Genomic DNA, 17,058 nt, shown 5'->3' with positions numbered 1-17,058 from the left:
ATACGACAGGTCTGGACCACTCGTAAATTTTGTTCTTATCTGAAAAAAATCTTAGAATACGGAAACATTGGTGAATGCCACAAATTCTCCTAAATCACTCGTACGCACAACTTAAGAACAAATCTGTGTGTACTAACGGTTCTTGCATGAGACCCATTGTTCTTTTTGAAATTTGCTATTTTATTTAGCACAAAAAGTAATGAAAATAGTGTTTAGTAGATTATATCTTTGTTGGAACAACGCTTTTTGGCATGAAATCTTATAATGTTGGAAAGCTGTTAATTTCCCCTTTAAATGGTGCCACATTTGTAAGGAACATGCATTTGTGGGATGAGCAGTAGAGCTCAGTATGTTGTTCACAACAAGTTGCCAAATCTTCTCTGCCAAACAGCTTATTTTGTTGTTGCTATTGACACTTGTTTTGAGCTTCTGTTACCTCCAGGTGCCAATCAGGTACCAGGTATAAGATTTATTAAGAATCATTGTTACATCAAAGAAATAATTTATCCGTTTTCTAAGTGTGAATAATGTATTATTGTCTTCTAGTTTTTTGCTAATGTTCTGCTACCTTTAGCTATTTTTGCTAGTTCTTTTTACCTATTGTTTTATTTCTTTTAGGTTTTTATTAATACTTTACTACTTTTAGCTAGTGTTCTGCTTCTTTCAGCTTTAACAATTCAGCTTCATCTTCTTGAGAAAATTTCAGCACTCAGCTTTGTGTAAGTTTGACAGAAAATGCAAATTTTCTAGTTATTTTATTACATTTCAGGGACTTATTCTACCTTCTTCACTTTGGTAAGATTTTAAAAGCATATCCACTGTTCGGATCCCGAATAAATATTCTGTCCTGTGATTATACAGCCTTTACTGTTATGAAAATAGGAAACGAGTTTTATTTAATTTGTGCCTAATGGGAGTTAATGGAATCAGTTCAGCGAGTCCTCTCTCCACCAGCAGCTCCCATCCTCTCATTAATCAGCTGGGAGGCGACTCCCCCTGKCTTTCACAGCACTGTGAAACATGTGTGTATTTATAAACTTTGACTTTACTTTCCAATGCCTGCGAGTGTGTGTCCTGGTGCGCGTGCTTCAGCGGGTGGCGTCTTCCGACCTCCAGGAAACGTTSGCCGACGGCAAGTGTCGCCATGGGAACCGCAGATGCTGTCTCCCTCCTTTTGGTGTAACCATGGTGATGTTTCCTTCAGCGACATGCTGTGTCTGCTCGCCTCACTGTCAAAACATGTGACACACGCACACACACGCACACACACGCACACACACGCACACACACACACACACACAGACAAAGAGGGGGTTTTGAAGCAGCACCTGTCTGATGGGCCAACAGCTGACAGAGCAGGGTGACAGAGAAACTCAGCTGCAGGTTGGAGAGGCGTCAGGTTCAACGCTGCTCAGCTCCCGGATGACAGCGCGTTCTTGACCATCGGATGAAGTTTAACAAAACAAAAGTTTGAAGCTCGTTTCGCATTTTCTCTCCCTCAGGCCCTGGGATGATGTCAAYGATGATGACGTCAGGTGGACGCCAGGACCCACCGGGACAGCCCGCCTTTGGATCCGACTACCTGTCCGGTGAGAGTGCAGCTCAGCATGTGTGTTGGGAATCAGTCTCAGCTACCACCACAGCGTATTTAAGTTCAATATCTGTCAAACTGACTGGATTRTATTCATTTTAGTTCGTATTTTTAATATCAGCTGTCTGTGGCAGCCATCTTGAACGGACACACAAATTCTCCCCCACACACACAGACTCATCTTGTATCAGAAGATTAAAAAAAGATTTTGAAACTCCAAATAATCATGTGATCAACAGTTTTTGATGTGTTTGATTCAAGATGTTTTCCATAACATAAATGTCACTTTTTAAAGCTAAGACAGGAACATGACTTTTATAACTTCTATTTATTGAAAAATGTTTTTAAAATGTGGATCAAATCTGCAAGGAGGGACCGACAGTATGAGAGAAAAAAAATGTTTCAGATATAAATTAGCTGCAGTGGTGGGCAAAGTTCCCCTAAAGCACTAAAGCACTAATAGGGGRACTAATTTCCTGATTAGTGCTTTAGGGCTTTTGCTAATTTTAGAATTTATTAGTGGATTAGCACTTACTAAATTTATAGGCTAAATTTAGAAGCACAAACTGAGATCTWTAAAGGTTATAGATCAACGTTATCGTTAACAGCTGAGGGTAAAAGCTGTCACACATTTTGTTCACATGTGTGTCACTTCTCCACTAGGTGACATGTTGACAATATATAAACTCAAATACAGCTGTGGAATGTCAATGATAAGTCTTAAGAGAGTAACATGACAATATGTGACTCATATTGTCTGTTAAAGAATGTTCCATGGGCCACCTGGGTTATTTTAGTGCTTTAAAATTAGCTTTTGCTAAAAATTTTCAGTGTGTTAGTGCTTTAGAATTAGGGGACCTAAATATTTGAGTTAGTGCTTTAGGGCTAGTGGAACTCATTTTTAGATTAGTGATGCCCAACACTGATTAGTTGCAAAATCCACAAACAAAACTACTGTTTCTTTGGCTGTTGTTTTTCTGTTAGTATTCTCTTTTTTTTTTTTTTGTATCGTCTATCTGTTTCTGTTTCTCTCCTTATGATTGTTGGGTCGACTGGTGTGTTGAGCTTGACCAAGACAAAACACAGCATCACGCTGAGTCATCGCTTCTCCACACTTTAACCTGTAAAGCCTGGTTGTTGCTGCTTTTTATCTTTTCTCTATTTCAATCTGAATTTACTGCAAATCAAAACAAATGGATCAAATTTTGAATCTTATTCGATGCTAACTTTACAGTTTTTCAATGAAAATAAAGGGAAATTTAAACAACCTAGAAGATAAAACACCTTACAGCAGTCTACTGTTTAGCTCGGTTTCAGCTCTTCTTCTGTGCRCTGCTTCAGACTCAAAGCTGCCATATGTATGTGGGTCACTGCGTTAGAGGCTTTATCTTTGTCCTAGAAATCTCTGTTATTCCACACACACACACCATTTACATCTTCTTTCAGGGCTGCTAGAAGCAACATTTATTCTAACATCATAGAACCGTAAAGTGATTGTTTAGGCAAATATGCTGGTTTATTGATTGTGTTTCATGTTATTCTTTGCATATAACACATGCTCAGTTCCAGGACATTTAGAGGCAGAAACAAATTCTAATGAACTGTGATGGACAAATGTAAAACTGCTTAAGTATTTCAATAGGAGAACAGTTGGTTTGTTCCAGTTTGATCAGGTAATTATTTTTCAGGTTGTGTTATCAGGGTTTTAYTGTGTTTGTTCAGGTGTTTTTTATTGAAGCGTCTTGTCCATCAGTGGAACATGTTGTTTACACAATGACGTGTAAGACCTCAGGCTTGAATCTAATCAATCTGGTATGTCTTTTTTTTCTGTTGGAAAAAACACAGAGCTTACACATTAGAAATAAATAAAAATGGGTTAACGCTGTGTAAGAAAAATACGTATTCAATAAAGTGAAGTCGATATTAAACCCAACATTGTTAAATAAAATGATTTGTAGAAGGAATCAAACCATACAACACCAGAATTCTGGAACTGAGTGAGGTTTAATGTTACCGGAGCTGACAGGAAACCACACTGGCGAAAAACCAGGAAGTTAATCAATTTATACGTTCTTCAATGGCTGCGTTCGCCCCCTCCTGACCTACGGCTGAATCACAGGCATTCAGACAAAATTCTCASCTACTGTTCTCRTAACGGTTGATTATGTGTTGTCATATAATTCAGACATGTAACKGAACCTATTTCAATCAAAACATAATAGATWAAACAYWGTCAACATTATAAAAAGGAAAACCTAAAAATATATTGTTGTGCTTTTAACATCAGTACTAACCTCTAATAACTATAAATTTCTTCAGCTGCTCTACAGCTCTGTCACGAGGTTAAACTGAAACTAACGTTTGCTGATTGTTCACAGAGCGGCTGCAGCCAAAGTATATTCATGTGATTTATGAAGCTGGCACTGAGAAAAGACCAGGGGTCAACCTCAGATTTAGTTGTTGCTTGTTTTTACATAAAAAACAATATTTTATGACCCATAAATTGTTCATAATTTATGTTGTGTTCCTTTTAGATCTGCTTGTCGCCAAAAAAAAAAAGCTGGTTACTTTTAAGAGGTGCTAAATAAGTTAGTTGTAGAGTGTCTTTGAGGTTCTCGAAAGCACTTTATAAGACTAATGCATTATTATTANTTATTACTCTGTTGCAAATTAGATCAGTGGTTCCCAAAGTTGGGGTTGGGACCCCACTCTAGGTCTTGAAACGTCAAGGTGGGGTCTTGAAATGATTTTCAGATTTAACCCATTTAACCCCACCGGTTAAATGGGATTAACCAGTGGTTAAAAAATGACTTCTAACAACATTTTTTTTGCCTTACTTGTTACAAAGGAGTGTGGTTAGTGTACTTAATGGATAAAAGTAGCTTGAGGAATATTATTACTATGATCTTGTTTATTTGACCTGATAGCAATATTATCACCTAAAAATTGTTGTGGGCTCGGGTCTTTGCTACTACCTGTTTGGAAACAAAGATGGTTATATCTAAGTTTAAATAAGCCTGATGTCATGAAAAATAACTCTAGTTTCTATAGGCTTAATGTTCTAAAATGATTTTTTAAGTTATTTATATTCCACAAAGAAACTAAATTATTATTCTGCTGCATATTAGTTCCAAGAACTGTCCACAGTTGAGCCATCATCTATAGTAATGTCTTGAAAATGTCAAATCTAAACAATATAATTCACAAAATGTGGGCATTTTGTCTAATTATGGGTCCATTTTATGGTTTTAGTTATTTGTACTAAAATTGTTTTGTCTTCACCAGGTCTTAAAATAGCACCAATACCAGCTCAGGTGATAAACAGCACATGACATTTTGCCATTTTGCCAAAATTGATTAACTTAAACTTGTCAAAAAGAATAAATAAAAAAGAAACAACGTGTCAAATATTAAGAACATCTCATACCAACAGACTAAAACCATACAAGTTGTACAAGTTGTTGAATCATTATGTTCAATAAATACGTGGACAATAAATTGTTTTCTTACTAGATGAGACTAGATCACACTGATCCTCTGAACATGAAGAGGTCCTCACTTTTCATAGGCTGTTTGTGTGTTCCTTCTCTTCATCAGGTTTCTCTCAGTCTGGGATGGGTATGACCCTGGGCTCCAGCCTGCCACCCTTCCAGACCACTATGAGCTCCAGTTTGGGCCAGACTGGGATGAGTCCTGCGGTGGACGCCCAGAAGAGTTCTGGCCTGTTCGGTGTGGAGAMCAAGCCCCCCAGTAACATCAGCGGGAGCGGTACTTTTAACACCACTGATCCGTTTTCAACCGGTGGCCCGGGAATCCACTCGGCGGACCACCCTGCAGGTACCAGAGAGAGGCTCGGCTTCAGGTCTCATTGTGTGGAGGGGGAAGTGTAAAACAATAAAAGCAGGTCTGAGTTTCTGCAGCGTGGAGAATGGAAGCAGCCTGATGACACAGGACACAGTTTCAGCAGCAGAGGGCAGCCTTTTCTAGCTGTTTCCACCGTCCCCTGTGCAACTTCAGCATCGCCGGACTCCTCATAGCTTCACGCTCTCTCTTTATCCACTAACGTCTGCAGCGTCCATGTCTTCAGTGTGTGCTGCAGTCTGAGGAGAAAACAGCTCCCTGTAGCAGAGTTARACGCTGCTAGGTGCCTTTTTATCATTAATTGTTAATGTTTATTATAATCAATTGCCGCACAAGGGTGTACAAGCTGAACATCAGCTAATTATGTGGTTGCCAAGCAACAAAAACATTTACCCAAGGGGGGGGAAGCGGCCTATCATGACTTGTGCATCCTACATGTGGTAGCTCTACCAAGTACCTACCAATCTAGTGCTGCTGTTTGACATTCAGGTGCTTCCTGATGCTCAACAAAAATCCTGCCAACGTGAACTAAAATATCTAATTCTACATATTAGGCTGCAGGATCTATTTATAGCTTGGTTGCTTTTACTTTATTAATTTATAAAGATAGCTTTTATATTTTAAGGCCTTCTGCTTCAGTTATGCGTGATGCAGATTAGTGACATAGATTGCATAAAAACCTGAAAACCAGAGTCAAAGAGAAAARGTATATAAAACATCCATCAGTCCAAAAGTTTTGTTTCTGCAGAATAGTGTCTCTCAGTGGCTGCTCTAATGGCAAAAACCTGCATCTGTGCTTGTTTGGCTCTAAAAATAACTTCCCATTGTTCATTAAATTTTCAGAGAACAGACTGTGGTGATATGGCCAAAAAGCTGCTATTTTAAAACTCCTTCGCACAGAGAACCTGCAGTGACTCTGTAAAAAAAAAATACAAAATTCTCTGAGTGTTGATGACAGCCGTCAGTTCTTTCACATTTTCCATCTTCAGCTTGTAAGAACAGTCAACAGCATGGTGTTCGTGCAGCCACACAATGAGGCATTTCTGCTGAGAAAAGTATGAATCGTAAAGGAACAACACTATCGTTTTCAAAGATTCAGGGCCTAATCTAATGGAAATATTGTGGCAGATGCTCTGGTGAACAATCATTGTAAGAAAAAACTGAAGCACTTATTGCAGGAAATAAAGTCTAACAGTGTTGATATTAAAGACTGATAAGAAGTTTAGCTTGATTTATAGCAGCACATGGGGGTGAGGGTGTCAGACCCAATCCTGGATATTTCACCTGCAACTGCTTCTTGGATTATTTTCCTCTTATACTGAAAAAAAAAACATTAAAGAAAGGTTCATCACTAATCTAGGGATAATTAGATATTTAGCTGAGCATGCTTTGCAGATGTTGCAGCTCTATCACTTCTGTTTTTACTGTGGTTTAGTTAAACAAAATTAGACCTAAAAGGTCTAAAATCCCTTCAGCCACAATCCAGACTCTCATTAGAAGCTGTAGGAAGTGTTTAGAGGCTGTTATTTCTGTGAAAGGAGGAGCTACTAAATATTGAGTTAAGGTTGTTTTTTGGTGTGTTTTTTTGTGTGCCCAAATTTATGCACCTACCTAATTTTGTTTAACCAATTATTGCACACTTTCTGTAAATCATATAAACTTCATTTCACTTCTCAAATATCACTGTGTTTGTCTCCTATATGATATATTTAACAGATTTTTTTATCCAAACAATCAATGATTTATAAAGATAAATCAGGAAAATTAACAACGCTGCCCAAACTTTCACACCCTGCTGTATAAATCAACCTGTGCAGAAAAAAACACACAAAAAACACTTCTGAAAACAATGATTTTCCTCATTATACTTATATAATGGATACTAATATACTTGTCACAGCAGAGTTGATCAGATTTGCTAGTAGCATACAGTTTTCCCTAAACAGCTTTAATTTAATTTACTTCTTTTCATTAATGTGTGTCAGGTTAAACAATATGAAGATATTAAAAATACAGTTAATATAAACTCTTTTTTTGTTGGCAAGCTAAGCATAAGTTTAAAGTTGTGGGAGCTGTCTCACTTTAGGAAGGCAACAAATCAATCCTGAAAATACTGTATATATTGGAAAATAGTTGTTGTTTTTTTTTATTTGACAACACAAATGCCATCACATGCATCACAGATCTGCGTGCATGTCATGAATTTCAGCAGACTTTCTGACTGAAGCACTTCTAAATGCTTTGTCATTTTCAAGTTTATACCAAATGAAATTTCACATCACAGACCCAAACCAAGTAATTWATTTTATTTCCAGTGCAGGCAGAGGTGGCAGATTTGAAAGGAAACCCAATGTTCTCTACATCCCCTGTTAGGCAGGGGTGTTCAGGGACAGGATGCTGAAAACTGAGATGGAACAACATGTAACACAGGAAGAAGAATAAATAAGCAGACTGAGAGAGAGAAAGAGAGAGAGAGAGGAGTTCAGGTCATACACTTCTATCTGTGCATTCTTCTCCCTCGCTCTGTTTATTTGGAACTTTACAAGATGCTTGTCAGTTATTGTTGAGAAATATGGTTTCAGAGGGAGCAAGCCATATCCAGCTGTRATAATGTGGTAGCAGAACAAGAACAGACAAATAGGAAGTTCACGTCAGCGCWAACTGAATATTTGGGTTTGTTAGTGCCTCTGTGTGCCCTTGTTTTGTGATTCAGTTTTACACTCGTTTTGTTTAAGACGTCGCTTTACATTTGTTGTCGCGACTCTTCAGATGTGTACACATTTGACTAGATTATGCATGTTACGTCCTGTATGATATGTGCTTGACTTATTCGTCTTGTTAAGTTGCTTCGAAGCTCTGCTGCTCCCAGCGTGCTTGTTTTGCTCGTATTGTTTAGTTTGTCTTTTTTTTGTGTGTGTGTGTGCGTGTGTGTGTGTGTGTGTGTGTGTGTGTGTGTGCCGGCTCACTTCAGAAGAGCAGCTTTGTTCTCTATGACAATGATGAAAAGGAAAGAATGAGAAACACATCAAACTTCCACAATGTTTACCTGACCTGAAGCACACCTCGTTTGCTTCTGCGTGGCTTTTAATGAGCAACTTAATCAACAGCAGAAACAGCGTGTTGCTACTGGGACACAATCACATAGTGCTAACTCACATTACCTGATAACATGTAAAACATCAGCAAATGCCAATGTAGAGCAATTAAAAAATAGCAAATGAGAATAAATAAGCAATTCTTTTGTCTTTGCAAAATCAGGCACCTTCACATACATGACATGGTAAATGTTCTAAATGTTGAAAAAGTGCTAAAAAGCAGTCAGACTATGGTTACTGTTGCTGTGCTTGTATGGAAAGGCTGTTGTTGATTTGTGTGGTAAAATATGTATTAGACTGAATGTGCAGTATGTGTAATAAGTGTATTATCTGTATTGGAAAAAGCAGCTTGAATGCGTTTTATCCTAGCGTCTGCTGCAGCACCTGCTTTTCCATCAGAAAATGTGAACCATAACAATCTGCTTAGACACAAGGCAAGATGAGTTTTTTTTAAATATTTCTCCCAGATTCATATCTTTAGCTAAACTAAGATTGCCGTTGTGTCACTCTTCTCACAAATACAAATGAAACCTTTGTGACCCATGTTGGCAAAAAGGGGTCTGAATGAGCACAGGCTGTAGTGCAAGATAAGCGATAATATTGCTACAGTTGATTGATCGCAGTAACTAAAATAGTCAATAATCTTCCTAATCAAACTTTGAATCAAAGTTTTCTTACAAGTATGTCTTCAGAAATTTACCTTTGTCCTGTAAGTCTTATCATTTCTTTTGATGTTGACCATTTATGCTGTAGCACTAGGATACCCCTTTGTATAATGTTTGGCATCATTGTGAAGCTGAGGCATTCTCCTTGTTGATTATAGAGCAGAACTTCCCAGTTATATCACTTCAGACCAATAAAAATCAACTTTTCAAAAGAACACACTCATGAACAAAACAAGCTTGTTGCCAGATGATAAATTGCCAAATTTTCTTCAAACTGCATATAATTTTGCATGTAATTTAATGTAAATAACAATAACTTCCTCTTTATGACTCATTATGCCAACACTGGTCAGTTTTTGTAATAAATATTTAACCAATATTTTTTTCTGCTTATAAAAATGCCATCAAAACTGCTAAAATACCCATGCCACACCACTGGGTGGCAATAAAGCTGACATAAATGACATCAAAATACAATGAAAGAACATTCCTAGCATGGCTAAAATTCTCCTAAAATAATTATATTGGTCAGTATTTTATTTTGTTACATTGTTTATCATTACCTGTCAAATCAATTAGTTTTATCTTCTTGTTGTCAAAGTTTAACAGCGAAAAAGTCAAATTATGCAAGATGAAAAAAAATTAGAAAGTCTTATTTGTGTGGTTTTAAAGCAATTGTGGGTAGGTGCAATGTGTACAGATGCATTAATGTTTCTCAGAATCTCAGTTTGCCAAATTAACAAAAACGTACCAAAAAATGACCTTGGAGTGACAGCAGAAGAAGTTTGTTTTGCAGAAAAAAACACTATGTGGACTAGGGATAGATATGGTTAAAATTTAATTGATACTACTAATCGTATCGGTATTACTTATTTTTCCGGTATTTCAATATTGATGCTTTTCTCTACTTGCAATATCTTTTATTGACCATATGTCATGTAGTGTTCAGGTTTTTGGAAGTTTAACTGTATACAGAGCTTCTTGATAATAATGTCTGTCTTCTTTACGGGAGTCAAGCAACTACTCAGAGCTCTCAATTAAGACCATAAAAACATCTCAAACAAATCTTTAATATTTTATAGCTGTTGTATCACCATTTCTTCATTCACTGGGTTTCGAAGTGATGAAGAATGAAGTTTTGCTGAAGTAGACTGTATGTAGTCTAGTCAACAGTTGCTCAAGATGCAGTGAAAATGAATTGATTTACTTAAAACTGTCAACTTACAGTCAGATTACCCAAACTACAATAATTTGATGAGAACAATCATTACTATCAGTTTGTACCAAGATACAAGTGTTGTTAAATCCAAAACTCACTTATAGTAACCACAATCTGATTGCTTTTTAGCTCACATTTTCTGACAAAGTATGTGATTGGTTCCTCCTCTGATAAACCCCCCCCCCCCCCCCCCCCCCTCGGCAGCTCCCATCCTCTCCCCCAGTGGCTCAATGGACGACAGCAGTCCCACGTCCTCCAACTCTGAACCCCTCAGCCCAGAGAGAGTGGGGACAGGGGGAGAGGCCGGCAAGCAGCGGCGGCGGAAGAAGAAGAGGAAGGACCATGACGAGGTCTACGACTTTTTGGATAACACGGGGCCCTCAGACAAGCGCGGGCTGCGGGAGAAAGACGGCAGGGAGGTGGAGGCCGACGAAGACGAGGAGGAGAACTGGGAGTGGGARATAAGAGAGAGTGGAGGAGGGGGTAGGGTAAAAGGCAGAAAGACTAAGAGTCGGGCAAGACTTCCAGAGGAGTGGGGCGCTCCCCAGCAGCCCATCTCCCCAACACCAGCTGCAGTTGCTCCTAAGTGGGCTGCAGCTCCTGAAACTGCCCCTGACCAAATCCCCACAAGTTTCACTAACTCTTCCCATGTTAGCTTTGGAAACGATTCTTCTCCACGTGCCTACGAGCCCATGTGTGTAGATGGTTACCCTCTGTCTGGTAAAGATGGGCCCAAGTCAGACAAAGAGAAAGTTTCAGGCAGTAAGCTTGAACCTCACAGTGCTCACAGTAAGACGAGTGTAACTGGAGATGGTAGCGCTAGTCTCGCTCTACTGACAGGGGACAATCTGAGCCCAGTCTCCCAGACCTTCTCTTTCCTTGATTCAGTCCTCCAGACTCCTCCAGGTTCCACCCCCGACTCACAGACCACCACCCCTATCACCAACACCCCATCCATTGCAACCTCTTCCCTCACTAAGTCCACCCCGATAGAAAGTGGCATCCTTTCTTCACAAACCTCTTCTTCTTTCAACCCTGCAGACATCACTCCAGACCGCCCTCCTGCTTTCACTCCTTCCACCCACCCATCACCCCCAGCTCCTACACAAGCTGCAGTCAGCTCAGCCCTTAACGTTAACGCCAAGCCGTTTGTCCCCTCGGCCACGCTCCTGTCGTCCGCGGCCTCTCCTGCTCTTAGCACGGCATCAGGCACTGCAGCGCCCACGACCACRGCCCTCTCCTCCTCCTCTCCTTCCAAGAATGAAACCATCTCCCTCCCATCATCAGGCACACCTTCCAAAGGTGTTGCCGTGTCACTTAGCTCAGCCACACCCCCTMCCGCCATCACCCAAGCAGGCCCTCCCTCTCTCCTTGCACACTCAGAGCACCGGGAGTCCTCGTCGACACAGCTCCCCCCAGTGGAAGGTTGGTGAACTACAGGGAAGAATATAACTAACGTGTGGCTGGTTAGAACAGGACAGATTAGAAATTAGGACAGCAGGAAGTAGTACTTCTTGTTTGTCTGTTTGTTTGTTTGTTTGTTWGTATGCATGGCTCAGCCTGTGGATGGAGCACCAAGCCCTGTATGGTGTTCGATCCTTTTCCCTGTGAAGGAATTAATCAGGGCCCGACAAACCRTATTTGGTAATTTAATTTGTAGGATATTCATGTGTATTAAAGTTATTCAAAACTCTTTGCTGACATTTTAAAAGATGAAATCAGGAAGTCATTTATGAGGAAAAACATTTGAGTCCTAATCTATAATCTGGCTTGATGAAAGTGGGACACAAATGTTTTTTTGCTGGTCGGGCCCTTTCTGACTAAACCCACAGGGTTAAAGTCTTAAGTTGTCCTTTTTGATTTCCCTCTGCTTGCTTCTGTGTATCAGTAACCATGATCATAACAGCTGTTTTATATGACCTGCTGTTTTAAATAGCTCCTCTGCTTGCTCTGCTGTTTCATCTAAATATCAGCTGCCTGTTTTATCTCTCAATCTCTCCTTTTGTCTATAGAAGCATTCACATAATCCAGGTTCTTGCATGACAAAGCCAGTTTGCTGTTGCCTTTTTAGCTTTTCAAACCTCTAGTTATTGATCATCTCTGCAAAGGACAATGTGTGTGGAAACAGGTTAAAGTTGATTTGTCCTGTAAATGCAAACTAAAATGTATCCAAACTGTCTTTTCAATAACTTAATGCAGTGCAGGTTGCAAAATTAGCAAAACTTTTTATGCAGGTTGTCTGTGTTTTTAAATATAGAAAAAAATGTAGATAATTCTAGTTTGATGACACTGTAGCACACTCACTACTAACTTTATGTCCAAGTAGAATGTGATTTTTTTTTAAGTTCATCGGTGATCCTCATAGTGTTTGTCGTGACACACATACAGTTTCTGCCAGAGGATGGCCTCTTGTGTGTAAGAGTATTTCCACATTTAGAATGGATCAACATATCTGAAAAAAAAGAGCCACACACTGGAGCGCAACACTTCAGTTGAAATCTGTTAAAGCAAATTTAATTCATATATTATTCCCAAGGCCAGCCGTTGTATCTAAACACGGTTTTGAGGTGTTTTTGAATCTGCTTGTTTAGCATTTTATCAAAATTATTGACAAAACACCTTAAAGTGTCAAGCTCTTTTAAACGTATTGGCACAAATCTGGAAAGCTGACCGTGAAAACGATTGCACCTCCCAGCTGGTATTCTGCAGCATAACGTTCAGATCTGACAGAGAAAACAGAGAGGAAAACCTTATTGCTTCTTTTGTTATGTAACGTTACAGTTTAAACCTTTAATCCTCTGTCACTACAGCCAATAGCCTTCTAAAATAAATTTTCTCTCTATTATAATTCACTGTCCTCCACACACATAACACTTAACCACAATTTAATATTTGATACATGACTGTTCTATTTTCCCTTACATTATTAAAACTTTTTTCCTTAATAATACTCACTTTTCAGTTTCAAGGTGGAACAGTGACATAATYTCTGATTAGTGATGAATCTTTTAACTTCTGGAAACTATATTATTGAAATAATAAATCAACTCTGTGCTTTGTTTAAATACTGTAGAAATACAAACATTGATGTGACGTGAAAGTTGATGTTTGAATGTTTAATTCAGTTAAGACTGAAAAAACTAAATGTGTTTTTTTGTTTCTTTTTTCCTCGGTATGTTTCGTGTGACCTCCATCAACAGGTAAGACAATTTTCCTCTTAATTTAGTTTAATCTGTATTTTTGTTTACCATCTCTAACAAATACCTTTGCTACATAATATCAATCTCTATTTAAACTAAAGGTACAACTTCATTATTTTTAAATTTACCGAGATAACCAAATTCCATTTTAGTTCCTTACAATAACTTTTTACACAATATAGGTCAATATTACTAATAAGGCTTTGTTGTTTTCTTCACATCACTTTTCAAAGCTACAAGGAAATGACTGTCTACCTGTCAGATCATTTTTTTTATTTTAAACCTCCAAATTTAATATTAGTTTGTTTTAGGGTTGGGCAATATCGGCAAAAAAATTAATCACGATTAATTGTGGTATTTAGTCGATAACGATTAATTTGATGATTAATCCCCTGGAGTCCCTTATGTCCTGGTCACATGACCAATTTAGTGGGAAAGATTTGCTCTTGAGAAAAATCTGTTTCGAATTGTGTCAAAATTACAGACTCCAGGGCATACATCTATTTTTAAATTGTGTTGATAGATAAATTACAGAACCTTTTTTTAAATAATTGTCATATTTGAAGCGGAGAGGAGCACCGAGCRGACTCTGCCTGGTGGCATTAATCGTATTAATCATCAAGTGCCAAAAAATAATCGATTAATGTTTTTCTGATGATTAATTGCACACGATATGATTATGCTCAATCCTAGTTGTCATATGTAAGAATTGAAAATTTTAAATAATTTTCTAGCAGCAGAAAGCTTCAGCTGACAGCACTCTTTTTCATTTGCGCCCCCCCCCCAAAAAAAAAAAAAAAAAAACAGATTTTGTTGCTGTGACCTGTTGTTTTTAATTAGTTTGCAGCTTTTGTGTGTTTTGGTGTTTATTAAAAGACATGGATATGCCAGTAGGAATGCTCATTAACTAAAGTCAGTGATAGTGTTCAGTGATATAAGATTAACTTCATATAACATGGTTCGGTTTTTGCTGGATTCACATTTTTCTGCCTCATCAGTGACTGAAAACAACAACAGTGTTTTTGTTGACCAGACAGTCTGGGAGTCGGTGAAATGTCCAAAAATATTTCTCTCTGTCCTTCATCGGCCTGTTTTTCAAACCAACATCAAGTCTTTTTTCTCTCATATTGATGAGTGCGTTTTTAACCCTTATTTAAAGTGAACAAGAGAAAGAACAAAGTGCTGTCACCTGTGTGTGTGCGTGCGTGCGTGCGTGTGTGTGTGCATTATATATAGTATATATATAGTGGGTGAGTCAGTGAGATTAAATCTAAGTTAATTAAGACCCCACCGGGGACATGTGTATGTTGTGATTGGCTGCAGGCTAGTGCTGGGCGGTATACCGTTTTGTACCGAATACCGGTTTTTATTTTTGTTATGATTTGAATTATTTGAATACTGGACATTCCGGTTTAAATAGCGGAACGTTTCGTCACGGCCGCCAGTGAACTGTTGTTTCCTGGGGGACATTTTTCCTTGCTGCACCGCTATGTTCATTAGCATGCTAATGTTTGGAGCAGCTAGTTGCAGCTGCGAGTGGTGATTCCGCTGCTTATGTTGACTGACGTTTAAAAAAACATCCTGTTTTCACCGTCACTGAATGTAGTAAACACCTCTTCAGTGATGTGCACAGTTAGATTTAACACTGGTAGTTAATATGGAGACGTTATGCTGATGGAGACTTAACGTGGTTCTATTGTGAAAAGCCTGCAGGAAGTAGTTTGTAGTGGAGTTGAGTTGACTGGTGTGCAAGGTGAGTCATGCTGATAAGCTTTAATAAATAACATAAAACAATAAACCCGATCATAATCTTTTCTTAACCCTCCTCCTTCACGACTGGACCAAAATGCATGACTACTGTCTCCAACCACCAGTCAGAGAAGAACAGACACAGAGGAGGGAAACAGTGACACAGAGAGAGGTACAGTAAAAGAAAAAACCTCAATAAGCAGGGTTTGTACATTTTTTATCAGCTGAGCTGTGATGAAAAGAAAAATACCGTCAAATACCGTGAAACCAGTGAAAATGTTGAAAATACCGTGATATAAAATTTTGATCATATCGCCCAGCTCTAYTGCAGRCTGCAGACGGGTKATWGTGATGCAGTGTGGGTCTGTTGTTCAGTGGTTGTTGAGTCCCAGCTCTGCTCATTGGCTCCATCGAGTGTATGATGGGGTAACTGCATCTGCAACAGTAAACAGCTGCTGAAGACAATAGAAAACATTTAAACGTAATGTTGCGTTTGAGTTTAATCTTTATTACAAAAAAACACTTTATTTAAAAATGAACAGTTGATTTCAAAAGCTTGGTGACATATTTTTGTTTTGTTTCAACCTCACAAATTTAATTATGTGCTTCATCTTTATTTTTAGGAAGTGTAGTTTTTTTGATTGTGTKGGAAAATGTCAAACACTAAATGTCGCCGTCAGTCAATAAAAATAATCACTAATCATTTGGCTACCGGTTGGGCAGAGCTTTGGACCTAATTATTTGTACCTTTTACTCAATAATCTGGTTTGATCCAGTTTCTGAAAAATGTGAATCGATCTTGTGGCAGTATAAAATGATTATGGTACAACACCTAACATTTACTAGTAGCACTGCTGCAAACATTATCACGTTCATCAATTTTCTTTTAATGACGTGTTCATAAGGACAAGATGAAGACTTGCAGAGATTATAAAATATTTACCACAACTGTTGCTGGAAAACACTGCGATGGAAAAACAAGCGTGGGTAGTCATATGTTTGTGTATTTCTACTAGTTGAGAATAATCTACATCAANAGAGGACTGTTAGCTCAGCAGAATACATACTGTGAAGAACCCAGAGAGGTTATTTGATTGTGCTTTCTGGAAAACAATAATTTTTTACATTTAGGCACTCCTGCAATAGTCACACTTTTTCTGTTACAAACTGACTCCAGCCCCCCACCAGAGAAGGGAAATGTTATGTGGCCCTGCAGGGAAAAGTTTGGGGACCCCTGATCTAAATGCTTCACTTTATTATAAATAATTTATCTCAGTATCTTAAAATATAATTAAATATATCAACTGTGACTGAGTTGGTCCAATCCAGCTGGTCCAGGTGATCCAGCTGGTTACGTTACATATATTCACTGATCAAGTTGGTTGTCCAAACTGAGACTCTGCGTTAGGGAATGGGTTGTAGATATTTTTATTACAATTTTTTTAGTGGGGGTTGAGAGATATTTTTGCTCCTTGTCCTCCTTTTCTTTCCAGCATATTACTTGCCTTCCATTTTTCACCTCAGTTTTTTCCCCTTTTCTCTCTGCTTCCCCTCCTTCTGTGTCTAATTTAGTTTCACCTTCATCTGTTGCTTCAAAACATTAAGCATCTGTAGCTCGTCTATTCCAGGATTCCTGTCTCCCTCCCTCCTCCTGTCTTCCTCATTCCCTCGGTGGACC

General features: G+C 38.5%; 1 protein-coding gene across 1 annotated transcript in view; it reads left to right on the top strand.

Annotated features, from left to right (window-relative positions):
* The window catches only part of map4l (microtubule associated protein 4 like), a 105,681-nt gene that overhangs the window by 44,544 nt on the left and 44,079 nt on the right, over positions 1-17,058 (top strand). Inside the window, exons 3-5 of the mRNA XM_014004445.1 lie at positions 1,503-1,589; positions 5,189-5,428; positions 10,636-11,856. Of these exons, the coding sequence (XP_013859899.1) occupies positions 1,503-1,589; positions 5,189-5,428; positions 10,636-11,856 (1,548 nt within the window). The remainder of the gene's footprint in view (positions 1-1,502; positions 1,590-5,188; positions 5,429-10,635; positions 11,857-17,058) is intronic.

This window comes from Austrofundulus limnaeus, unplaced genomic scaffold (assembly GCF_001266775.1).
Source record: "Austrofundulus limnaeus strain Quisiro unplaced genomic scaffold, Austrofundulus_limnaeus-1.0 Scaffold24, whole genome shotgun sequence".
Lineage (NCBI taxonomy): Eukaryota > Metazoa > Chordata > Actinopteri > Cyprinodontiformes > Rivulidae > Austrofundulus > Austrofundulus limnaeus.
The sequence above is the reverse complement of the archived record's forward strand: the minus strand, read 5'-3'. Positions and strand labels throughout refer to the sequence as shown.